This window comes from Mauremys reevesii, linkage group 1, assembly GCF_016161935.1.
Source record: "Mauremys reevesii isolate NIE-2019 linkage group 1, ASM1616193v1, whole genome shotgun sequence".
Lineage (NCBI taxonomy): Eukaryota > Metazoa > Chordata > Testudines > Geoemydidae > Mauremys > Mauremys reevesii.
In genome coordinates, this window is record NC_052623.1 from 233069423 (window position 1) to 233096624 (window position 27202).

Genomic DNA, 27202 nt, shown 5'->3' on the forward strand with positions numbered 1-27202 from the left:
AAGCAGAGCTCGGAGATGTCAGCTCCAGGGACTAGAGATAATGGAAGGTTTCATTTGCTGAGGGTGGTTCAGTCCACATAGCCTCGCCTGGGCTGATCACAAGCACTCAAGTTATTCTGTAGGGCTTGGGAAGCCAGGGCCACCCAGAGGATTCAGGGGGCCTGGGACAAAGCAATTTTTGGGGCCCCTTCCATAAAAAGTTGCAATACTATATTTCTTGTGGGGGGCCCTGCGGGGCCTGGGGCAAATTGCCCCACTTGCCTGCCCCCCTCTGGGCAGCCCTGTGGGAAGCCATTTGATGATGTAGCCCCCTGAGGGAGATCTACAGGCTGTTTCTTAAACAAAAATCATCCTGGCACCAGCTGTGCTCATTTCTAAACCTGGCTTTTGCACCTTGAACACCTCAGAGCTCAGCCCCAGTTTACAGCTGGATTTGTTGCTATAACAAGTAGCATAATCCTGCTCTAGTTAAACCCACACCAGCAACCATCCCACAAGGGACAGTTGGATGCAACAAAAAGCCCTCAGCCTCTGTACAGAATGTCAGTGGTAAGATCCAAAAAGATCCCTCCTCCATAAAGGTGGAATATAGGTCCTTGGGTAGGGTTAGAGGTGGTGGTGAAGAACAGGGTGACTGCCAGCTGCTTCACTTCAAAAAACACAAGTAGATTTATTGCACTCTTTTCTTCATCATGGATAATTAGTGTTTGGCCAAGCAATGAGATTTTCAATGAATGCAATTAACTGCCATTACAAGTTTGGTGGACAAGTGTGCACACTCACCTACAGCACACCAAAGCCCTCAGCTCAGGCCAAGGTTCTGACAGCTCTGCTGTAGAAGAAGTAGGTTGCACTTGAAGAGTAACTGCGCCATGTATGAAAAATGAAAGAATGTTTAAATCAGAAACAGCTCACTTGACTGAGGTGCTGCATTGACCCCTCCTGCTGCTGGAGAAAAAAATCCCTCTCAGCCCAGTCCACTCACACCGAGCAAAATAAAAAGCAGCTGCTTATTTTTGGATGGCTGATGTTCACTGTTACATTCAAGCCAACTTCCATCTCTCTGTCCTTCTTGGTGAACAATTAACTCACTAGCAGCAGCACCACAACAGAAGAGGGCTGTGGATCCAGCACTGCTACTCCATTTGCAGCCTGTTAAAAACAGCACCAGCTGGACCCTGCTCAATGGTGCACTGTGATTCAAGCCAGGGAATATAAATACAGCTTCCCCCAGGCAGAATCCAGCTGAGTTCATAAATTGGTCTTTGATTGGCTGAAACACACTAGGCCAACTACAGCGCTAGCATAACCTCACTGAGGGCGATGGAGTGGTGCATGCATGCTTGAGTGTGGAATTTAACCCCATCAGCTCATTGCCTGAATCAAGTTAATAATAGAACAGCAACTATGTCACTTTGCACCACCAATGTCCCCCAGACCACATGGGAGTAACAGAAGCCACCCTCTTGCAGTCCGAAACAGCAGAGTTGTTATAGTCCAACACGGGGACCTGCTCTTCAACTGGTGTAGATGGACAAATATGGCCCATTCATGACAGATGAAGCGCTAGCCCTGTAACAGGCGCAGTGATTCTTGCTTTGAAACTGTCATGGCTCCTCTTTGACATTTATGATCCAAGCTGTGCCTCAGCAGGTAGCATCGGGGTGCCATATACTGTAACATGTTGGGCATAATCTAATCTTTTCTGTATAAGACACCTTTGAATGGGTGGGGATGGAGGAGTGTAAAATGGAAGCTAGAAGGAAAGAGGGAAATATGGGTGGATAATTGTCAAGCATACACCAGATATTAGGTGATCTATGTCCTATCTTATCAGAAGTGACTAATGAGTGAGTGTGGCTAATCTGAGATGCCACAAAGGTGGGGTCGGGGGACTGATTGTGAGAAAAATGGCAAAACCCTCTGACAGGTCCCGTTAAGCTGTGTCAAATTAAGCACAGAGTCATTTTGGGAAAACTGAGGCCATATGTGGCCAAGGCTAGAGCCAGAGTTTGTTACACACCATCTGCAAGATTAAAATAATTTATTAGAAAGATACTTGGTCCCTGCTGATTCCTAGTTATTGCTCAAAGACTGGCATATTTTAAATGGAAAATTTGAACTCTTCCTGTGCCTTTAATTCAGATTTGTAGAAGTTAGCATGTTCTTTCCTCCACTCAACATTTACAGCATCTCCTGTGACTACATTGAACGGAGAAGGAGGAGATATAATGCAAGGACCGCTCAGAAAAAAAGGTAGAGACTTTTAATGAAGTGTAACCATTTGCCCATGGAGAGTCATGCACGGAACTCCAAGATTTTGCAACTTCTGCCGGTGTTCCAAATTCCTTCTCTTTCCAGTTAAAAGAATATCAGCCATGTGGGCTATAGCTCAAGGAACAGTATTGGGAATGGTTTCATTGGCAGTTGTAGTCTAAATGCCCCACTCATGTAATTTATTCTCTCCAATACAATGGTTGGAGGCAGGAGGCATAATTGCTCATTCTCAGTGGTCAAAGTTCCAATTCGGGTTACTGAATGTTTCATCAGAAGTTTTTCTAATCTACCTTTTAAATGGGGAGCATCTCTTTCTCCAGGCTAATTTTCCTTACTATTCAAAAGACAAGTTAATTCTCTGGAGCCTTCACAATACTAGTATTTTCTAGACTACTAGCCAAATTAATGCTTAGGACGACAACATGGCTCTAGAGAATTAAAAATATAGTAGAGCTAGGCCAAATTAAAAATACGTCTGCAAAGGGGTCAGTGGTTGGTCTATGTAGAGGAGAAGACAATGAAAGTAAAGAACTAAGAGTCAGATAAGAGTAGCCTTCCTCCCCTCCTAGTCCTCCCCTTCTCCCTAAACAACCCCAAATCCTTCTACTGAAATCAATGGGATCGTTCATTCATGGGATCCAACTGGATAGGGAGATGGAGAGAGAGTTGACAGCACCATCTACTGCATGAGCAGGAGCCAATATGATTGTAAGTGGTGAGATGATAGCATTAAGGGCCAGGTTCTGAAAAGCACTTGTGGCACTTAACATGCTGAGCTCTGTGGGAAAATCTGGCCCCATTGGTGGGTTCAGAGCACATGAAAATCTGGCCTTGAAGCTGTAGCTCAGTTACACTCAGGTGTTTCTTGCCATGGATTACACACTGATATTTGAACCTTAAGATACATCCATTAAAACGTTTAAAAAGGCATCTGAAGTCATGTTAGCCATGAGCCACAAGGTGGCACTCTATGGCCACTGAGGTGTGTGCTCACTGAGAAAAGTAGCTAGTCTTGTTCTCCTACACATTGATTAACATTTCCACCTTAACAGAAGGCTTCAAAAAGAGTGATCACACTTCCTTCCCTTAGGGACCTTCAAGTCACAGCATTCTCCTCTTCTACCCTCCCCTTGCAAAATCACTCTGGCATTGGATTGTTGTAAAGCTACAGCATGCCCTGGAGAGTGGATCCGCTCAAGTTTATTCTACTTCTTCCTCGTCCAATAATCCCAAAGCATTTTCCTGCAAGAGAAGAAGAGAGAAGAACTTGGTAAAATAGGAGGTGTGACCATAACCCCTTTTCAAATGCTGTCAATGGGTGCATCACAATAATGGATTCCTCCACTGCTGACCTGTGAGACCATCAACCATACGTCCCCAAATGCCAGCAATCTGAATTGATGTAGAGCAGTGGTGGGCAACCTGCACTCCCATTGGCTGGAAATGGCGAACCGTGGCTCCTGGTAGCTGCAGGCAGCAGTGCCTGTGGACAGTTAGTCAATGTAAACAAACTGTCTCCGGGCCTGCCAGCTGATTACCCTGACAGGCCACAGGTTGCCCCACCACTGATGTGGAGTCTAGAGCTGCAATATATTTATACAGCATCACAGCGGCCCACACTGCTTTGCAGAACACAAAATGCCAAGGTCCTTTGCCTGAAGAGTTTGCAATCAAATTCAGACAAATGAGATATGTGTGGATCAGCAGCTTGGGAGTGCACAGAGGCATTGCTGGGGAAGGAATCGGCCTAGGAGGACTTTTCAAAAGTGGGCTCTAAGGAGGCAGCTGAAAGAGGAGACATGCTGTTGGAGGCACAGAAGTGGGAATGCATTCCCTAAGGGACAGCATGGAAGAGGGCATAAACTGGAGACCTAAAATAGACTAAGGAAGCTTTCAGGACAGAAGATGTAGAGAACTGGGACTCTGCATGGTCAAAGAGGGCCATGCTAGTGGGTCACATTACAGGGTTAAAGGACTGTGTCCCAAATCCTCAAAGGTATATAGGGTCCTAACTTCCACAGATTTCTATGAGGATCTAGGCCCCTATGTGCAAAGACTGAGATGTCTTGTGTCAGGGGATCACAAGTAAGAGTCTGTTATGCCATGTAATATAGTTCCTAACCACTCACATCCTCTAAAAGAGGTATTTAAGCAGTACAATTTTCTAACATCTGTTTTCAATCCAAAAGGATGTTCGTTGCATATAGTTGTGCTAGCCTATCATTCTAAGGAAACAAATTTCATACCCATCCACCATGGTTCTGAATCCAAGGGCTAAAATGTTCTTTGAGGTACTTTACTCCAAACCCCAGGACCATGTTCATAGGATGGTTGTCCACAGCTGTAAGTCTGGTCGTAACTTCCATCACAAAGGCAGCTTTAGTGCATTGTATTTTGTCTTCTGTTTCCCTGGTAGAATCTCCTGGGATTTCCTCCAGGTACTGATCAGTGAGTTTCTTGAAGAAGGCATAGGAGAGCATCTTTGTGACGCAGGAATAGAAAGTTCTGTCCTCTTTTATCTGAAAGAGGAGGATAACTATTAATCCATTAAAGCCATTGTCATAAATACAGAGTTTTACTGAGGGGGAATCTAGTGCTTGGAAAAGTGAAACCCACCCTCGTGTCTCCATGGAGTCTGCATTCAACAACATATTCTTTATTAAACCACACATGAGAGCACATCTCTCTAGAAGTCTGCATTTTTTTGGCTTATAGCCTGATCCTACAAACTTACCCATGAGAGTTATCAAACTTACACATAGGATTTACTTTATTCACATAGTCCCATTGACTTCAGTGAGGATTACTTGCATGAGTAAAGTGTGTTCAAGATTGTACTCTCAGGTTCAGGGTCTAACATGTCCTCCCTCTAGTGATTGGTCTATGTAGAGGACAAGAATCTACCACCACTACCAGCTCCAGGAGTTAAAGTGGTAGAGACCTAAGCTTTCAGTGCTGAAAATCCCAGCCTCAGCTCCAACTAATGAATTCATGCAGGGGGCAATTTATACAAGCTCAGGCTAGAATTTTCAAACATTAACTCTTAATTTAAAAGATTTCCCCATCACCCCTATAAAGTTACAGAGAGAGAGTTTAACTTCCTTGGACAGGGCCAGATTTAGGGACAGGCAACCCAGGCGACCACTTGGGGTGCCAGGCTTGGGGGGCGCCAGGCTTCTGGTGCTGTTTTTGTTGTTAGCAACAAAAGGGAAAATACAATGTTTGAAGTAAAATGTTTCAAGTTTTGATGTTAGTACATTTCAGTTATTCTTAAAATTAAGAAGTTTCTATAAGCTAAGAGGAAACAAAAATTTTTCTTTGCTTTTATACAGAATGAACAGATGATATATTTTCATGATAGATCTGTAAATCTCTGTTTTCTATGATGGGGCTAAATCATGCATGCAAATTGTGCACCAGAGTCATGAAATGGGATACAAATGCAATTAAAAAATAAGGCATTCAAAAGTTTAACAATTGGAAGGAAGGGGGCACTGAAGATGCTCCTCACCTGGGGCACCTTTTGGTCTAGGGCTGTCCCTGAGAACTACTCATGTGCCAAGCTTAATGCTGAAAGGGGAGATTTTCAAAAGCACAAAAGGCAGATGTCCAACTCCCAATGAAATTCAATAGGAACCAGGCAACTACTTTTTTTTGTGCTTTTGAAAATCTTAAAGCCCAAATCTTAAGTTGTGAGGCCTCACACAGAAAAGCCTCAGTCCAAATCATGGAAGTTTTTCATGAAATCATGAAACGGTTTTGCAACCTTAATCATAGCATTCACTACCGGCAAATGTATAATGAAACATACACATAGCTGAATGCCCATTAAAATATGTGCATATATTACCGTTTCTTCCAGTTTATCCCCTGATTGTCTTAACAATGCAACTATCGTTTCTATGATCCTCTCTTCTTCATCTGGAGTGGGGGGGAAAAAACAATTACTTTCTCCTAGCAGGATCCAGGTAGCAGACTTAAAGGAACTAGCTCATTGTCCACACAATCATAGAGAATGATCAGCTTTGTAAGAAAACAACTCCCATTTTGTGGCTTGAACCAGGTAAAATTATACGACAGGCCTGTATGTAGGTTTTGGGCAGAGGTTTATAGCACAGTCTGGAATAGGAGACGTTCTTTGTCCGATACGAGTTCCAGCCATTTATTATGCTGTATAGAGTTTTGCTCCAATTCAGGGAGTGGGGCTGGGGTTTAATCCCTCAGTTATTCTTGCTTTCTTCAAGGAGCATCTGCTATTGGAGGCAAGAGCCTGAAGTGGCTAGTGGGACTACAAGGCTCCACCTTCCAAGTCAGGAGCCCTCCTCTGAATGAAAAGAGAGCTCTGAAAACCTCCCACCAAAAGAGAAAGAAAACCCCACTGAGACGGTGAAAAAAATGATCCAGATATATAGTGTAGCCAGTGGATCGTGCAGTCACTTTGCAGAAGGAGACAGCAACCCTCATAAAGGCAGCGTGGTCCAGTGAATAAGGCACTGGGCTTGGCATCAGAAGACTACGGATTTATTCCTGGCCCTGCCTTCAGCCTGTAGCATGACCCTTGGCAAGTCATTTCTTCTACCCGTGCCTCTGTTTCCCCACCCAGGCGCTCTGTCACGTTCGATTCACACTTCAAAATGTTCAAGAGCTTTATTAATTATTTGTATTACAGTAGCACCCAGAGGCCCCAACTGAGAGCAGGGCTCTGCTGTGTGCTACTAAGGGTTTGTGCAGGAGCTAGTATGTGGGGGCCTGATTTCAGCTGGTGCCCGTAAGTGCTACCTGTAATACAAATACATCAACAACAACAGTGGTAGGAGGGGTCCCTGGAACTTGAATAACCAGAAAACGAGCTTGTTTCTTCAGCACAAGCCTTCCCCAATTACAGTTATACAGTATCCAGACTGTAGCTCGAAGCATAGGATCATGCACTGAGTAGTTGACGCATCTGACAGTGTTTTTTTTACCCACGAAAGCTTATGCCCAAATAAATCTGTTAGTCTTTAAGGTGCCACCAGACTCCTTGTTGTTCTTGGTAGTTTCACTGCGCTACCTCAGTCAATCAATCACTTACCTTTTTCACCTCCCTCTTGCTGAGGGAATTTGAGCTGTCCACCATCTGCCTCTAGACTTGGAGTGCGCTCTAGTGCTCTGAAACCCACTTTCCGGGGAGCTGAATGCGACCTGGCGTTAACTATCTTAGCAAGTCGGTCTGCAACATGGACGAAATCCTTTGCCTCAACTGGAAAAAAGAAATTCTACTGGTTAGTTCCTCAATCAAGCTCAACTCATTAGCATTCACAGAACCCTGAGGAGGAAGAACAGAACAAGATCAAGAGGCACATTTCCCTATCACAGAGTCTTGCTGCTCTTCAGGGTCAGGTGGCTGTAATTAGGAGTGGAGGGGAATGCTAGACACCCACGATACACCACACACTTTGTCCATTATCTGAACAGTAGCTCTCGCAGTAGAAGACGTATGTGATATTCACTGGTTGCTGCATGCCTTTCTACCTCTGGAGACTACTGCACATTAGAAGATGAGATTGCTTTGCTCTTTAGATAGGGTGACCAGACAGCAAGTGTGAAAAATCAGGACGGGGCAGGGGGCGATAAGCGCCTATATAAGACAAAGCTCCAAATATTGGGATTGTCCCTATAAAATCAAGACATCTGGTCACCCTATCCTTAGGATAGTGGTTTTTAGAGCTGGTTGTATTGCGATATTGTAAATGGCTGGTTCATCTATGCCCAATTGTATAAAACACTGTGGTGATGGGTTTTAATAAAAGAATCTCTCCCTCTCTCTCAGGCTGGGAGTTCTCTGTGTTTGTCTTGTATGGCAAGAGACTGGAGTGGACATGACCATTAACAGCCTTTCATCCAGTGGCTGGGCTTGCTGTATGCCACACACACTGCTGCAGCTAAGAGACTCTATCCAGGACCTTTGTGATCTATAAATATCAGCATGGGCAGTCAGCCCAACAGGGGCTCTCTCATACCAACCAACCGAGCGGGAGGTTGCTGCTGAGCTCGTCCGAGCTGGAAGTTGCTCTTTCCTGCACTCAGTCCCTGGGAGCTTGGGACCTGAACTCTGATCCCGCAAGGGACACCTCCTGTGTGACCAGCAGACAGCCAGACCAGCTCCTGGATGATCCAGCTCTGAAAAGAGCTCCCTTTATATCATTTTGCAGAACTTGTCTGGGAGATGCTGAGTGCTCAGACCTTGGGTGGGTGGGGTGGGGTGGGGTGTGTGTGTGGGACAGAAATCAGGCCATTTATTACAGTGCCTAAACATGAATTTAGAAGCCTAACATTAGGTACCCAGGTTTGGAAATGTTGACCCAAGAGTTCAGACATCAGATCAGCTATGATCTAGGACAGCGGTCCCCAACCTTTTCGTCTGTCGGGTGCCAGATGAAGGACCATGGCACCACGTTGGGGACCACTGATCTAGAAAGACAATCTGGGACTGATATACAGATGATCACAGCAAGCACCCCGCTTTCCTGCAGGATGTCTGCATCCCACATTGCTACAAGTAGCAGGTTCCCCTGCAAATGTGCGATCAGTGTTCTGCTACCGTATTGGTAAAGCCTGGTTTTAGGACCAAATCCTACCTCTTACGGTACTGATGGGGGAAATATGAAGAAAACAGTATTTGTAGTTGAGCTCACACTGCCATCTGCTGGTTGACTTATGGTACCTTGAAAGGAATGTCAGATTACTAAAACAGGCCAACATGACCTTCCTTAATAATGTCTGGGCAGGAAATTAAAAAAAAAAAAAAAAGCATGTGGTGGGAGATAGCATCTGGAGGTGGGCAAATTATTTTTGCCAATGGAAGAGTCGGGTTAGGCCCACTTATCCACAAGGGTAGGAGGAGTAGGCAGAGAGCTTGTATCGATAGATGTAACCAGCTCTGACAGTTGGGTGACTGGTTGGGTGGCTTGTCCTAGATGCTTGGGAGGGTTTAGAAGCTGGTGGGGAGACTGGATTGGAGATGTGAGTTATGGGTTGTTTTAGGAGGCCCTGTATATATAGCAAAGGGAGAGAAGGCAATGACTATTATCACAGGAGGTAATTTGGCCAATAATACTGAAGCTGGGACAAAAAGTCTTACTCTGAGTAGAACACTGGGGCCACCTTGCAAGAGGTGGATGTACCTGGTAAACCAGGCCATCCTATCACCTAGCTTGACCCTTGTGCTCTAGGGCATGAGCTAGTTGCCCATGGAAACCAGGTGGAGTCTCGTCAGCCATGACACAACACCTTATCTAAGGGATGGCCTTTGGATACTTGGTGTACGATACATCACTGATCATGGGCCAGAGAATGGCCCCCTAAATCTGAGTATGGAGGGCTCCCTACCTGCTGCACTGAGGAGGGTAGGCTCAGCCACTTCTGTGGCATTGTTCCCTCTTCTCAAGATCCCATGGAGAGCTCTCTGTAGGGTTGGGATCCCTGGGCCAGGTGGTAGACCTGCATTGGATGGGGGTGGGGCTGGGAATGTGACCTGTACCTTTCTGGGGTCCCATGGAGATTCCTCAGGAGAAGGCACCTAGCCACTGGGACTGTGTTACCTTGCCCTCCCTCTTCAGCAGGGAACCCCTTTTAAGAGGGATCCTGCAGTAATGGTTGCTGCTGTGGGAGAAGTTAGAAAAGCCTTGGTACAGTATTTCCATTTCAGCTCCGATGCCAGGGAGCAGAGGATACTGGGGGTGCAGAGCCAGCACATGACCTTCTCAAACAAATTAGGGAAGTACAACCTAGATGGAGCTACTACAAGATGGGTGCACAACTGGTTGAAAACCATTCCCAGAGAGTAGTTATCAGTGGTCAGTCAAGCTAGGAGGGCATATCGAATGGGGTCCTGCAGGGATCAGTTCTGGGTCCAGTTCTATTTAGATAATGGTATAGAGAGTACACTTATAAAGTTTGTGGATGATACCAAGCTGGGAGGGGTTGCAAGTGCTTTGGGGGATAGGATTAAAATTCAAAAATTATCTGAACAACCTGGAGAAATGGTCTGAAGAAAACAGGATGAAATTCAATAAGGACAAATGCAAAGTACTCCACTTAGGAAGGAACAATCAATTGGACACATAGGAAATGGGAAAATGACTGCCTAGGATGGATACTGCAGAAGATCTGGGGGTCATAGTGGATCACAAACTAAATACGAGTGAACAGTGTAACACTTGCAAAAAAAGCAAACATCATTCTGGGATGTATTAGCAGGAATGTTGCAAGCAAGACATGAGAAGTAATTCTTCCTCTTGACTCAGCACTGATTAGGCCTCAGCTAGAGTATTGTGTCCAGTTCTAGGCACCACATTTGAGGAAAGATGTGGACAAATTGGAGAAAGTCTGGAGAAGAGCAACAAAAATTATTAAAGGTCTAGAAAACATGACTTATGAGAGAAGATTAAACAAACCCAATATTTTCAGTCTGGAGAAGAGAAGACTCAGAGGAGACATGATAACAGTTTTCAAGTATAGAAAAGACTGTTAGAAAGAGAAGGGATAAAAATTGTTCTCCTGAACCTCTGAGGATAGGACAAGAAGCAATGGGCTTAAATTGCAGCAAGGGCGGTTTAGGTTGGAGATTAACCACACTGATAGTTAGGATTTTTTTCCTAAACACAAATTGCCCAGGGAGGTTGTGGAATCTCCATCACTGGAGATTTTTAAGAGCAGGTTAGACAAACACCTGGCAGGGATGGCCTACTAATACTTAGCTCTGTCTTGAGTGCAGGGGACTGGACTAGATGACCTCTCAAGGTCCCTTCCAATCCTATGAGTCTATGAGGAAAACTGCTTGAGTAGACCCCATGGATGGATGCCCTCTCAACCCTCTCTTTGCTGATTTTACCATAGGAGACTGCAGACTGGCCCACATCTATTGTTTTTTTTAAACTACTCTTCATTATATTCTCTAGCCAAGTTCAGGGAACAATAAGCTAGTGCTTGGAAATGTAAATCTGTGCAATTGTATGATTATGGGAGGATATTCATGGCCAGTGTATAGGTTCAGAGTCTGGAGACTAAAAAGTATATTACAAGTGTGAATCTACTTGTTTAGGGAGCAGGACTGGCAATTTTTCCCCCCCACACTGGCATGAAAAAATATATTAACAAGTAAAGGAGAAGGGCAGTATTAGCAGCCATCAATACGCTATTTAAGAGAGAAATAGAAACTAGCATGAAGAAGGGACTAGAGACAGAAAGAGAAACTATTCAGGCTCCCACCTTCTGATATCTGGAGTGCCATCGGCATCTTTATGCCATACCCATTCACAGTGTCTTGGTTCGTGGTTAGCTCCTGTGGGCCCTCCTCCCTCTCTCCTCTGGCACAGGAAAGCAGCAGGCGTCGCCAGATGAACTTTTTCTTCTTTTGCTTTTTACGTTGGGCAGCGGGCCCTTTGTCCTGGATTGACAGTTCTTGGTGTGTCTCACCCTTACCAGCTTGAGGGATCCCTTCCCTTTCCCCTCTCTCTGTAGATGATCCTTTCAAGGTCTTCGCCTCCATTTTCAGAAGTTGCCCGTATTTACTCGCGGACAGTCGTCGCTGGGCATATGCCATAAGAACTTTGTATTCCACAGTATCTCTATCCTCATCCTCCAGAGAGATCTCTTCCATGTTGGCGTCACTGGTTGAATTCATCTTGCCCCCTACAAGAACAGATTCCTTGTTAGTCTTAATGGCTTAGGGAACACATCATTTTTCTTAATTCTGAATAATATTTGGCATTGCTATAGAGCCTTTCACCAAAGCACCTTACAAACTTCAATGACTTAAGCCTCACAGTGCCCCAAAGCCAGAGAGGTTGAGTGGCTTGTCCAAGCATCTTTATAGATCTGGAAGAACGAGTCTCAGGGGGCAAGGAGCCACTACAGCATGCTCCCTCTCTCCCATTATTTTTTGTTGGCTTGAACTGGATTTGGCTACCCTAACATGGTTTCTAGAATTTCATTCGGGCAAGGGGATGGTTTTTGCCAGAAACTTTCCACATGTTATTGTTTCTAGATTGAAGCAAATGTACATGGTGCTTTACAGGAGTAACCTTTGCCGCATTTCTGGGATAGCATTCCAATGGGGGCAAACAACCTTGCTAGTTTTGACACAGAGCTTGATAAGTTTATTTAACGGGCTTAAAAAGATAGAGTTGTCTGGGATAGCATTGGATTGGACTTAGTGACCCAGGAAGCCCCTTCCAATCCTATGCAATATAGGAATATTCCTATGCTAAGCAGAGTCCCTGATGCAAAGATCTTACAATCTAAAGGCACAAATAAATAGTTACAGTATAGTGAACAAGCAAAGTGGCACATGGTCATTGTTGAGGTGATGCTCCTGGGAACTGCTGAATTTTCAGAACTATTATGAAGGAGGAGAGAAAGGAACTTGGTGGACGTCAAACTGGGCAGCAATTCCTAGCATGGGTGGCTTGGAGATTGGTGCACAGGGGCGGCTCCAGGCCCCAGCACGCCAAGCGCGTGCTTGGGGCGGCATGCCGCAGGGGGCGCTCTGCCGTCGCCGGGAGGGCGGCAGGCAGGCTGCCTTCAGCGGCATGCCTGCGGAGGGTCCGCTGGTCCCGTGGCTCCGATGGACCTCCCATAGGCATGCCTGCGGAGCGTCTGCTGGTCCCACGGCTTCGGTGGAGCCGCGGGACCAGCGGACCCTCTGCAGGCATGCCTGCGGGAGGTCCACTGAAGCTGCGGGACCAGCGACCGGCAGAGCACCCCCCACGGCATGCTGCCATGATTGGGGTGGCGAAATGTCTAGAGCCGCCCCTGTCGGTGCGAGAGATACCAGACGCAATTGGGAAGCTGTTAACTTTGGGAAGAATGCAGGGAACAGGAAAGGTTGTTATATTAATACTGATTCTCACAAGGATGTGATGGAAGAAAAGATTTCAATTAACTAAAGCACATCCTGTGTGCAAATTTCACTAAATCCACATTTACCTCTGCTCTCTGCTGGGTTCCATCAGCGCCCCCCACCCCCAACTATAAAACTTTGCAGTGTTGCCAACTCTTACTGTGTTAAATGTGAGCCTCATGATCAAAAAATTAATCGCAATTAATCACAGTTTTAATCACACTGTTAAATAAAATACCAATTAAAATTTATTAAATATTTTGGATTTTTTTCTAGATTTTCATATAGATTGTATTTTATGTTGTAACTGAAATCAGTGTATATTTTTTTACAAATATTTCTACTGTAAAAATGATAAACAAAAGGAATAGTAATTTTGAATTCACCTCATGCAAGTACTGTAGTGCAATCTGTCGTGAAAGTGCAACTTACAAATGTAGATTTTTTTTTAACATAACTGCACTCAAAAACAAAATATAGAACTTCAGAGCCTACAAGTCCATTCAGTCCTACTTCTTGTTCAGCCAATTGCTAAGATAAATAAGTTTGTTTACATTTAGAGGAGATACTGCTGCCTGCTTCTTATTTACAATGTTACCAGAAAGTGAGAACAGGCATTTGCATGACACTTTTGTAACTGGCATTGCAAGGTATTTACGTGCCAGATATGCTAAACATTTGATGCCCCTTCATGCTTCCACCACCATTACAGAGAACGTGCTTCCATGCTGATGACGCTCATTAAAACAATGTGTTAATTAAATTTGTGACTGAACTCCCTGGGGGAGAATTGCATGTCCCCTGCTCTGTTTTAACTGTATTCTGCCATATATTTCATGTTATAGCAGCCTCGGATGATGATCCAGCACATTTTGTTCATTTTAAGAACATTCACTGCAGATTTCACAAAAACACAAAGAAGGTCCCAATGTGAGATTTCTAAAGATAGCTACAGCACTCGACCCAAGGTTTAAGAATCTAAAGTGCCTTCCAAAATCTGAGAGGGATGAGGTGTGGAGCATTTCAGAAGTCTTAAAAGAGCAACACTCCAATGCGGAAACTACAGAACCCAACCCACCAAAAGAGAAAAATCAACCTTCTGCTGGTGGCATCTGACTCAGATGATGAAAATGTACATGCATTGGTATGCACTGCTTTTTATTGTTATCGAGCAGAACCCGTCATTAGCATGGACGCATGTCCCCTGGAATGGTGGTTGAAGCATGAAGGGACATATGAATCTTTAGCACATCTGGCACATAAATATCTTGTGATACTGGCTACAACAGTGCCCTGAGAATGCCTGTTTTCACTTTCAGATGACATTGTAAGCAAGAAGCAGGCAGCATTATCTCCTGCAAATGTAAACAAACCTGTTTGTCTGAGCAATTGGCTGAACAAGAAGTAGGACTGAGTGGATTGTAGATTGTTTTATTTTTAATGCAGTTTTTTGAACATAATTCTACATTTGTAAGTTCAACTTTCATGATAAAGAGATTGCACTACAGTACTTTTAATAGGTGAATTGAAAATACTGGTTTTTTAAGTGCATAATACTTGTAATAAAAAATATAAAGTGAGCACTGTATACTTTGTATTTTGTGTTGTACTTGAAATCAATATATTTGAAAAAGTAGAAAACACCATAATATTTAAATAAATGGTATTCTATTATTGTTTAACAGTGCGATTAATTGTGAAATTAATCACAATTTTTTTAATCGCTTGACAACCTTAGTTTGTAGAGAGAGGTTTGAAAATGTGAACTCTAAAGGCTCCAACTAGGAAAGCAAATAAAAATGAACCTCATATTTGTTCGTTTTTAAAATCATGGTTTTTGAATGCTTGTGCCGGACCCTACTGGCTGATACAATGATGCCTAGTTATTGTATCCTCTCCTCTGTTGGGGAACTGGTGCAGTTAGACACACACACTGCCTGCTGTCTTTCAGCTACCCTATCCATTGTTGTTTATCATGCTGTGGTCCCTTTCAGCATGAAACACTCCATTACTCGTGCTTGTCACTGGGCTTGTTTCCCTCCTGACCTCGATTAAATGCAGAACAACAGGAACGAAGGGAAGCAAGTGACTGAACAGCAGCCCCGCAGAAGGCCATGTGAAAATTTCTAACATAGTCCCAATTACTTGGCTAGGGTATTCAGCTGGAACAATGGAGGGGAAGTTATACGAAGTGAACCTCTTGCTTGCACAGGCACTATTATGGCTGGGTCATACAATGGCCCGGTTACACAGAATCTTGCAAGTCCTTAGTGTACAAGCAAGTTTTTAGATTTGGAAAAATGCCGCATTGCTGTTGGTTTACTGTTGTGCTTTCCATGTGGCTGCTGTAGGCAAGCAGCAAAGAAGTTTGCTTCCTGTTTTAATCTCGCTAACTAAAATCAAAGCTTGAGGAAAAGATGTTCCTTGGGAGGTGGGCAATGATTACTGGGATGATTTCCCTGGAAAAGGGGGCTGGCCTCATGCTGATTATGACCACCTCTGTTCAAGGACTGCTGCATATAGCATTAATTACACAAGTTATACATACACTATACCCTGGCCCCATAGCACAGATTTCCCCTCCCCTGGAAAGCTGATATGCAAAGGCTTCAGACATCTGCTACTTCTTAGCAGGGAGAGTGTGTGTGTGTGGGGGGGGGGAGGGGAGTGCATTGCCCCTTTAAGTACGCTGACCTGAGTTTAAGTACACTACCTTTTTAGTAGATCAGCAAGTTGAGACAGCAGCTGCTGCCAGCAAGTTCCCTCCATCCTGATCCCTGTTGTGTTCTCCCTGCCCCCCCCCCCCCCGCCCCATGGAAATGGGGATACATGAGTGGGTGCAGGAGGACACCACCACAGAGAAACAGGAGCCTGATGGGAAACTTAGGGGAGCTGATGGAGGAGCTGCCGGTCCACCCTGGTTCCAAGGCCCCATCCGCTAGCTCCAACAGGCTGCTCTTTCTGCAAGCAGTGGACAAAGCAGGCGACTGCCAAACATTATAAAGGAGCATTGTGCAACTTTAAACGAGCATGTTCTCTAACAGATCAGCGACATAACAACGAAACAACGTTAACCAGGACGACAACGTTAAGTGAGGAGTTACTGTAGTGTGTACTGAGGGCCAGATCTCCACTGGTGTAAACCAGCATAGCTCCATGGGCCAGGAGGTAATAGGAGCCTATATAGGAAAAAGACCCAAAAATCGGGACTGTCCCTATAAAATCGGGACATCTGGTCACCCTAGTGGAGCTGTGTTGATTTACATCAGCTGAATTTCTAAATCTTCAACACCTCCATTGGGAACAGACACAGCAACATCGCTGTGGAGCGGGGAGGGACTCAGTGGCTGGATTGCAGGCCAGAATGCTGTGCTACAAACAGAGGCCACAGTGGACCTGCTTCCAAAGCCAGTTCTGGAAGACACCAATCCTTTCTCCCTAGTGTATGGGAAAAGACCCCCAGCCTCCTCATCTTTCCACTCAGTAATGGCAGATGGGGGCAGGTGCTGCCTGGGACACATGCTTAGAAAAGGTCCTGAAAGCATTTGTATTAGTCTGTCAATGTGCTTCTCTGCCCTGATAAGTCACAAAACACGATGTCTTATAGCAAGCTTGTCACCTAATGTACTGCATTACTTTTTTCGCACAATACTTTTATCATTGACCTTTAACTAACTAAAAATGTAGCAAAGAAAAGTTAGTAGATTAACTTTATCTCATCTGTGATAGCCTCTCCCAGGAAAAATGTCTGATACACTGTTTGAATTCCACGCTGCTGCTGACATGCTAATAATTTCCTATTTCTCACATTCAGAGGTCCTACAATTGCCCACTGAAGTTAGACAAGCTTCCTTGTCTTTCTTCATCTTCCTCTATACAACTTTGGTGGTTGACTACTCACTGGCATGTGAAGTGTCCTTGGAAAGCCATGAGCCCCAGCTTTCCAATGGCCTATAATAGCCACCTTGGCACCTAATGGCTTGCAAACTATTAGATCTTGAAACAGTCATTGGGCCTTCAGTCCAAGCAAAAATGCAGGCTATTTGCCATGCTGGCCAGGATATTGCCAGAGTCCCAAGGAACTCGAAGCATTTCACTGCTGCCCACTGCTGCCTTGGAGTTCTGTCTATGCAAGAGACGTGCAGAGTCCTCACAGTGAAATGACTCCATTAGGATAAAACACAGGCAACTACCCTCCATGTATTGCTCTGTTTTAGCTTTATGCACGTGCCAATGTCTTGAGCAAGGATGTCAGGCTACAGTCACTAGTCAGATATGACAGAGGAGCAGCTTAGAAAGTACTCTGATGTTGCATTGGAGTTTAAGAGTTTTTGTTGAGGCAAAAACAACCTTCCCAACCACCTCTGAGGACTGCAAATACCTAAATATTAACAACAGAGCTCCACCTAAACCAAAACCACACATCCAAATAACCAGGAATTTCAGAAAAACGGGGGTGTAAACTAACTCGGGGCCAGTTCTAGCTTACAAACCTACAGCCCTCGTTACCTTACCCGGCTGTGGGAAGATGTTACAGCTCAAAATCATATTTCATTTTAGACCTTATGCTTTTCATTAGAGGGGAAAGACCCATTCCAGCCACTGCTTTGGGAAATTCCGAGCATCTGGGAAGCCATTAGAGTCTTTAAAGCAATGGAAAGAGAGGTCAGTGCTGGGTCCAAAAACATTTAAATAATAATGCAAACCACAGAGAGAAAGAATCATAAAAGTTGGGGGAGGGGAGTGAGGGAAGAGGGATCAGATAAAACCTTTCCAGCCATAGTGTGTGTCTTGTGTGTGCACATGCATGATTTCCCAGGCTTCTGTGAACTAGTAAGTCATTTATATGCCACCTTCCCCAATTCTTCATGAACACCAAACACAAGAGACAGTCACAGAAATAGCTTCAATTGAATCTGCAATGTCACTATCGGCTCAGGGCGGACTGTGACTTTGTGTGGGTGGGTGGGGTTTAAAATTAAAATCAGTTTCCTTTTTCAGTTGTGGTATGTTGCAATTTTAGGCAATATCTACTAGTACATTTGAAAATATACTACAATGAAATCAACATAGAAAGACATCTTGCTATCCCCGACAGGCTTTTGGGGTAAAGTTCATTTCAATAAGGCATGCACTTGAGTGAGAGCAAGCGGAAGACTCTGAACTATTTACTGGGCAGATATGAGGCAGTGGGATATAGGAGAAGAGAGGACACTAGTCCCTATCTGCACCAATTACAATGCCTACAAATGCTGCACCATGGACTCTAGCGCACTGGCTGAGCGGTTTAGAAATGGGCTCTAAAGGCAGCTCTGAAGGACAGGAGCTGCTGAGTTTACAATAGAAACCGATCCGAAAATGCATCAGTGAAGAGGCAGAAAGACATCATCAGATAAGGGGCAATTAAACCAGATGGAGAGGAGGTGAGAATTGCAAACACATGTAAGAAACAGAAATGAAGGAAGGAATTCTAACTGTTGTGAGAGACTCTGAAGATGAGAGAGGAATGGGGTAGTCACAAGAGCCTGGTTCTCAGTTACCCCATCCCTGCGTGTGGGACAGGTATGCACACATGGCTGTAAAAATACCTTTGTAACTCCTGCATCCAGGGGTGGTTCTGAGTCCTGCCTGGCCACCAGTGTAAGAAGCAAGATAATTTACACTGCTTCTCAAGGCTTCCAGGCAGCAAGGTGTGGCTGTAGGTCAATATTCTCCAGTCACATCACTTCCCTGCACCCCTCCCCACCCACGTCCCCTCTTCCTATTCCCATTCCTGACACCCGCTGGAGGCAGGGATGACAGAAAGAGCCTTTGTGCTAGCAGGGGGGCATTAGGGGTCATTCCTGACCCTTTCAAAACTCTTTCCCATTGCTAGTAAATGAGAATCAGGCACAAGTTCTGAAAAGAAATACTGAAGTGACAGTAACAATGTATCACAACCCCCTTTTAGGGATGAGCCAGAAGGCTCTCCATAAGACTGTAATGCAAGGTTAATATGCCTATGCATTAGGATATCCTAGCAACTAAAGGCTCAGATTCAGGCAGCCATTAAAGGCTGCTATTGCCAAGTTGTCATAGCTACGACAGAGTCAGATAGAAGTGTCTGCAGAAGGGGAGATCACTGGGCCCTTAATGGAATGGATATTTTGTAGGGAAGCATTCACCTACTGCCAAACTCATATCATAGAACAACATTAGAGGGCTTTTGCATATGCATCCTCCTACTTTTACAGCTGCCTCAGGGTTCCCAGGCTAAGACTCTGTATATGCTGAGATTCAATTTCTTTGGAGGAGGGCAATATTGACAGGGTCATCAGGAAGCCTGATCCTCAACTGGAAGGATGTGTCCTGGCTTCTGAGAATGACTGGAGCAATAAGATATGATTAAAATGTGAGACAAGATTGCTCCCCAAGACTGACAATATTGGGGAGTTTTCTCCAGGGAAAAACCTAGTTACAAAATAATATATTATAAATAACCCTGCTGTCAGCAGACTCACAAGAAGAGCACATGGCAACTTCATTAACATGAGTTGGCCAGGACCTCTGTTTTACATCTCTTTCAAAGTTGGATTATATATAATAGGCTATTTCTCCCCACTAGGGGAGGAGGGTCTAGAGGGGACCTCACCCTTTCAAATTCCTGCAAACAAGCTCTTATGCGCTTAACAACTTTCATCCTGGAAGACCCCAACATGCAAAAGAATCAGGACATTCACTAGCTCTAGGCCTGATGCAGCAGCTTTGCTTATAAGAGTAGCCCCTCTGAAGTCAACAGGACTATTTATGCCCTCTTGGCATAAAGGAAGTGAGAGTTTGGGGACTCTTCAGGATTATCACCATCTCACGAGGTCAGAAACAGGAGAGATCTAAGGGTTATGGAAAGGATTGCAAGAGAAGTAGCATCTTGCATTAGATCTGGCCTAACACTAGGTTGCAGCACTTGGTTTCCTGAAGACAGACTCTCAGACTTTAAGGCCAGAAGGGACCATCATGATCTGGTCTCACTGCCTGCACATCACATGTCACAGACCCTCACCCATCCCTATAATAGGCAAATAACCACTGGCTGAGTTACTGAAGTCCTCAAATCTTGATTTAAAGATGTAGAGTTACAGTGAATACACCATTTACTCTAGCTGAAACCAGCAAGTGACTCATTCCCCATGCTGCAGAGGAAGGCAAAAAAACACCCTTAGAGCTTCTGCCAATCTGGCTTGAGAATTTATTCCTTTGTGACATGTCCTAGCACCTAGGGTATGTCTTCACTGCAGAGTTAACCTGAGTTATCTACACTTGAGTTACTCATCTTGAGTCAGCCTTGCTTGAGTCAGACCAGACACACTGCAAGATAACACATGAGGTGAGTCTATGCTGGTGCTATACTCACTCCTATGTGTTGCTAGGACTTATGGGAGGCACATCCCATGGATCTTTGTACTGCACTAAGATGTACTGCTCCATGAATAATTCTTTCCCAGTGAATTGTGGGAGAACTGGTCTGTCCTTTCTGAGCACATAAGGGGAAATATGGCAAAGTACTGGAGGACTAGCAATGCTCGTTTGTGTCTACCTTACAGAGTAGCTGTGTAAGCAGCCAACTAATAGTGCTCCCTCGTGTAGTAGCTTATATCTCCCCCCAGTTGGCCAGCCCACCTGAGTTAAAAACACCATGTCACCCCACTGTTTTGTGTGTGGATGGGACTGGAGTTAGGGGCAACTCTAATTATAACTCATCTTAAAACAGTGAAGCCAACCCCCTGAAGTGAGAAGCCATATTCTCTAAATTGCTTTAGGCATCAGAAAGGTCACTACTGCAGATGGCAGGGAGAGCACCTAAAGCCAGGTCTCGGAAGGTAAGTAAAGGAGGAAATGATCCATAATTAGTTTATTACACTGTTTAGCTAAAAGTTTTAAGTCTGAATTTATGGTTTAGAATTGTTGTTTACAGAATACTTCCCTCTTCTTTACCATGTCACTCCTAGACCATCACAGGTGGGCTCTGAACAGAGACTCACCCGGCCTGTTGCATGAGAGAGCTCATTTCCTCAGGAACTGCTTTTAGATGAGAGTTTCTGAAAAGACGGCTTTTTAGTGTGTGTATTTATTTGTCTTTACTCATGCTCAGGAATCCCTGAAGGAAGCTGAAACCAGAACTAGTATATTATTCTCTAGACTTTGCTGAAATTTAAGTATCTTGGAGGAAACAGGAAACATTTGTATTGAGGATGGTTTGGAGAGACCTGATATTGGTTCATTCTCTGTCTGCCTGGCCTTGTTTTCAAAGTTTCTGGAGTTCACAGGCATCTGAGCTGACACAATGTTTACCTCCCTCCTTTATTTTCCCGTAGCCCTTGTTTTTTATTCTACTGAAAAAGTGTCATGGCATTGTGGTGCTTCCCATGCACTGGCTGACATGTTGCCAACCAGTGATATTGGGTAGGTATTGTTTTAAACCCCATGTGAATCTCAGCTGTTTTTTTTTTTTTTAAAGTAAAAAGTTTCTAGCCATCACAATTACAGAGAAGCTTGGAAGTGTGAAGCAAGTGCATACTAGAGTCTGAAAGACAAAGGAAAAAGAAACAAAAACAAAAAACCCACCCATCAAAAGACCCCCCCCCCCAAAGACTAAAATGTGTGTTATTTATAATTATTTTGGTATGTCTGAGTTTGGCAACTGTATGGGTGAAATTCATAGATTCTAAGGCCAGAAGGCACCATTAAATCATCTGTGTTGACCACTTGCATAACCCCGGTCATAGATTTAACCTAGTTCCCCCTGTATTGAGCTCGATAACGTGTGTTTGGCTAACATGTTTTCCAGAAAGGCATCCAGTCAATCTGAAGATACCAAGAGATGGAAGATCTACCACTTCCATTGGTGTTTTGTTTCAATGGTTAATCACCCTCACTCTTAAAAATTTGTGCCTTTTTTAAATTTTAATTGCTCTGGTTAACTTTGTGCCATTGGTTCTTGTTATATCATTCTCTGCAAGATTTAATAGCTCTTTATTACCCAATATTTTCTCTGCATGAAGATATTTGTGCACTTTAAACAAGTCACCTCTTGATCCTCTTTTAGATAAAGCTTAACAAATTAAGCTCTTTAAATCTCTCGCTCCAACACATTTTTTTCTAGCCCTCAAATAATTTGTGCGTCTCGTCTCTGTATCTTCTCCAGTTTCTCAATATAGCTTTCAAAATGTGGACACCAGAACTGGACACAGTATTCCAGTATCAGTCTCTCCAGTGCTGTACTCAGAATTTAAAAAAAAAAAAAAAAAAAAAAAAAACCACCACACACCTTCATTTTCCTTCTCACTACTCCCCTCTATGTCATGTTCCTCGGTAGCAGATATGGACTGGCCACAGAGCTTGCTTATAGCCACACCAGATGTGTTCATCACAAGATCCTGTGCCAGGTATGGCTGAGTTTGGTATTTTACACATTTCCATCCATACTGTAGCTGAACAGTATAATCTACTCTAGCATCCATTACACAATCCATGTTGTTTGAATGGACCTAGCTCTGCAATGATCTACACTACTCGGTAGGACTACCTTCTCCTCATCGTTCTTGATGTGGAAATGATGTGTGGGCTTTGAGTCTTGCGCTGTTGCTTCACTGAAGTGTCAGGATAGGATAACAAATATTTTGATTTGCCTTTCCTTTTATGGTAGTGTGGTGCTGTGCTGCCTGTCCTTTAGGACAGAACAGGTCTGTTTGAGAATGAAGGGTTTGTTTGTTTTTCCAGAGAAAGATGGTTATTTTATCCTTATGTAGCTCAATTACAGTAGCCCTTTGGGACCCAGTTGTGCTAGGTGCTGTACACAGAGTTATCGACAGTCCCTAACCCAGACATAAAATAGATTAAAAAGGCCAGCTTGGATTTCTAGTCTGTATCTTATTGCTTCAGTTCTCAGGTTATACAAGAAGCTTGGATGATTTACTGTAAAACCTGTTTTGAAAAACAAACAAACATAAGGCAGCGCAGGAAAAACTGACTAGATAACAGCATCTCACTGAATTATCACATGCTCACTTGTGCTTTTTTCTTTCAGTTCTGCCCCTGTTTACATGCAGAGGCACTGTCTAATGTGACTGAAAGCAGAACTGGGCACCAGAGTTTGTTTTGTTTTTAAAGGGGAGGTCAGTTCTTTGGCCTGGTCTACATTACGCGTTTAAACCAATTTTAGGAGCGTTAAACCGATTAAACGCCGCACCCGTCCACACAATGAGGCCCTTTATATCGATATAAAGGGCTCTTTAAACCGGTTTCTGTACTCCTCCCCAACGAGAGGAGTAGCGCTAATATCGGTATTACCATATCAGATTAGGGTTAGTGTGGCCGCAAATTGACGGTATTGGCCTCCGGGCGGTATCCCACAGTGCACCACTGTGACCGCTCTGGACAGCAATCTGAACTCGGATGCAGTGGCCAGGTAGACAGGAAAAGCCCCGCGAACTTTTGAATATCATTTCCTATTTGCCCAGCATGGAGCTCCGATCAGCACGGGTGGTGATGCAGTCCCAAATCCAAAAAGAGCTCCAGCATGGACTGTACGGATGTGATCGCTGTATGGGCAGACAAATCTGTTCTATCAAAGCCCCGTTACGGAAGATGAAATTCCAAAGCATTTTAAAAAAATCTCCAGACAGAGGCCACAGCAGGGACTCAGCACACTGCTGCGTGACAAGCGTAACGGAAAGCCAAAGAATCAAATGGACGCTCATGGAGGGAGGGAGGGGGGACTGAGGACTCAAGTTATCCCACAGTTCCTGAAGTCTCCGAAAAGCATTTGCATTCTTGGCTGAGCTCCTAATGCCTGTAGGGTCAAACACATTGTCCGGGGTGCTTCAGGCCATAGCTCATCAATTTACCCATCCCCCAGAAGTAAAATGGGAAAAAAATCGTCTCTTGACTTTAAATGTCACCCTATGTCTACTGAATGCTGCTGGTAGACGCGATGCTGCGGCAGTGAACTACAGCATCCTTTCCCCCCCCTCCCTGGTGGCAGATGGTACAATATGACTGCTATCCATTGTCATCATCAGCCCATGAGTGCTCCTGGCTGCCCTCAGGTGAGGTCGGCCAGGGGCTCCTGGGTAGATGATACAGAACGGCTGGTAACCATCTTCATCATAGCAACTGGGGGCTGAGCTCCATCAGCCCCCGCCCTTCATGTGTAAAGAAAAGATTCTGTACTGCCTGGACTATCATAGCAGCAGGATGCTGGGCTCCTCTCCCCCACACTGCTTAATGTCCTGTCTGGACTATCATAGCAGCTGGAGGCTGCCTTCCCCTCATTTTATCTCACTAACACGTCACTGTTTCTTATTCCTGCATTCTTTATTACTGCATCACACAAATGGGGGGACACTGCAACGGTAGCCCAGGAGGGTTGGGGGAGGAGGGAAGCAACAGGTGGGGTTGTTGCAGGGGCACCCCCCGTGAATGGCATACAGCTCATAATTTCTGCAGGATCTGACACAGAGCAGCTGTGCTCTCTGGTTCTCTGATACACTGGTTCTCTAGTACACTTGCCCCATATTCTAGGCAGGACTGATTCTATTTTTAGATACCATAAAGGAGGGATTGACTCGGGGAGTCATTCCCATTTTTGTCTTTTGCGCCCCCGGCCGACCTCAGCCAGGGGCACCCATGACAGCAGCAGACAGTACAGTACAGAAGGACTGGTAACTGTCATCTCATTGCCAATTTACAATGGCAGCAGACGGTACAGAACGACTGATGATCGTCTCTGTTATCATGCAAAAGCAAATGAATGCTGCTGTGTAGCGCTGCTGTATCGCCTCTGTCAGCGGCATCCAGTACACATACGGTGACAGTGACAAAAGGCAAAACAGGCTCCATGGTTGCCATGCTATGGCGTCTGCCAGGGCAATCCAGGGAAAAAGGGCGCGAAATGCTTGTCTGCCGTTGCTTTCCCAGAGGAAGGAATGACTGACAACATTTACCCAGAACCACCCGCAACAATGATTTTTGCCCCATCAGGCACTGGGATCTCAACTCAGAATTCCAAGGGGCGGGGAAGACTGAGGGAACTATGGGATAGCTACGGAATAGCTACCCACAGTGCAACGCTCCAGAAATCGATGCTAGCCTCGGACCGTGGACGCACACCACCGAATTAATGTGCTTAGTGTGGCCGCGTGCACTCGACTTTATACAATCTGTTTTACTAAACCAGTAAAATTATGTAAAATCAGAATAATCCTGTAGTGTAGACGTACCCTTAGACATCTTTCAGAACACTTTCTCACTTATAAGCCCCTCCCCTGCCACCTTAAAAGCCCCCATAACGTGCCAACCTTGGTCCTGCCAGTAAAGGAGGACTGGAAGCAATGCCACTGTGTATTCCTAGTGCGCTCATTGCTGTGGTATCTAAGCATTGCTTTTACAGTACCCTTCATCCAAGAATCTCAACCCAGTTTACAAACCAACCATTAAGTCAGCTATAACATCCCTATGGAGGTTGGCAAGCATCAGCTTCCCCTACTACTGACACACAGTTGCTTCTGGATAGAACACAGCAGCTTTTTAGGCAGGGAAGTTAAGGACATCTTATCTAACCCCCAACTGAAGGGGTTATTTATAATTAACAAAAGTTGAATTTCACCAGGACACTAAAGTTAAACACTCCCATTCTTATGCAAACCTCCACTGGCTCTTCAGTGAGTCAGGAGAGAAACTGACATACAACAAATGCAGGCTACAGGACCATGCTTTCAGGTACTGTATATTCCTCACAGAAGAGGAGAAATTCCATGCCTAGTTTATGGCTGTCCAGGAGGAACTTTCTGTACTCAGAGCTGAAGGGAAGGTAATAGGAAGGTCAGGGGCTCTACAGGAGACTGACAGCTTAAACAGAACATACAAATTGACTTTCAATACACTCACAAATGGCTAAGAGTTCATATTTATGCCACAGCCAATACATCAAATCTTCAGCTTCACAGTGATCATTAATTCCATTCTGGGGCCCGGTTTAGTGATTATTACTCAGAGAGAAGAATGAATCACCACTACTACTAAGGGGCAGGATTTAAAATATTATTTTGGTTAGAGATGGAGAAATCTCACATGCAATTATTGACCCAGCAGCAACCTGTGTAGCCTTTGAGATCTGAGCTGGTCTCACAGAACAAGGAGGTAAAGATGCACATTCTGGGTGAATCTTCCATTTACATGAATTAAAGTTCTACACACAATAGGTAAACACAGCATGGATTGTAGAGGAGAACTTTGCCCTGTTCAGCTAGACAAACAGAACTTTCTTTTAAAGCACACTGAGTAATCTTTTCACAAGTTTTGTAAGCCAGTTGTGTAAGAGCTCTGAATATTTTGGTTCTAAAGATCCCAAGGGACCTTCAGCTTTTTCCATTTCTAGCCCAATCATTTTTTTGAAGTATTGAGTTAAAAGAACAAAATGGAACAGCTGTTTCACTAATATATTATAAACAGTTACATTATAAACATGAATGAAGTTCACATATACAACACTTGATTGTTCAAATAGAGAGCAGTGGCCTAGCATAGTCTAACAGAAAACCAAGTGGAGGAGGAAAAAAAGGTCAGCATAAATTATTTTAGCTTTGTTTTTACCTTCCACTGAAGTTGCACCAACAGGCCTTAAAGTCTCTTGAGCTGAGCACTTCCTTATGTTTTTCCAGTCACTATTTCTTTTCCCTTAAAACCAGTTGAGTCTTGTAATCTTCCTGGCTTTTCTTCAAAGAAAAGGGGGTAATATTTTTATTTTAAAATTTCAGCCTTTTGTTAAAACATTTGCTTATGTGCTTCAAATAAGGGAAGAGCTGCACTTTAGAGAGCGTCCTTCACTTCCTTATCAGAGGGACTGTAGAAACTTGCCAATCTATATTAACAGCAGCTAAAGGGTGGGGCTGATGGTGCCCATGTGACTTTCCTTAAAATAGGAAGCAAAAAGTCTGTGGCAGCTACTGTGCTTTGGGGCAAACATTTGCACTCTTCTCCAGATGAAACACTTATCTGATTCAATGG

General features: G+C 44.3%; 1 protein-coding gene across 3 annotated transcripts in view; it reads right to left on the reverse strand.

The window, feature by feature from the left end:
- Positions 1 to 645: 645 nt before the first annotated feature.
- The window catches only part of BCL2L14 (BCL2 like 14), a 61367-nt gene continuing 34810 nt past the window's right edge, over positions 646 to 27202 (reverse strand). The window contains exons 2-7 of one of the 3 annotated variants that reach the window (XM_039520452.1): positions 26789 to 26910; positions 11527 to 11949; positions 7349 to 7516; positions 6128 to 6198; positions 4524 to 4796; positions 646 to 3519 (exon numbers count right to left, since the gene is read on the reverse strand). In XM_039520452.1, coding sequence (XP_039376386.1) covers positions 3478 to 3519; positions 4524 to 4796; positions 6128 to 6198; positions 7349 to 7516; positions 11527 to 11941 — 969 coding nt within the window. In that variant the 5' untranslated portion in view covers positions 11942 to 11949; positions 26789 to 26910 and the 3' untranslated portion in view covers positions 646 to 3477. Of the gene's footprint in view, positions 3520 to 4523; positions 4797 to 6127; positions 6199 to 7348; positions 7517 to 11526; positions 11950 to 17673; positions 17723 to 26788; positions 27047 to 27202 lie in introns of those variants that run through there. The other 2 variants (XM_039520451.1, XM_039520450.1) reach the window with 2 other exon arrangements.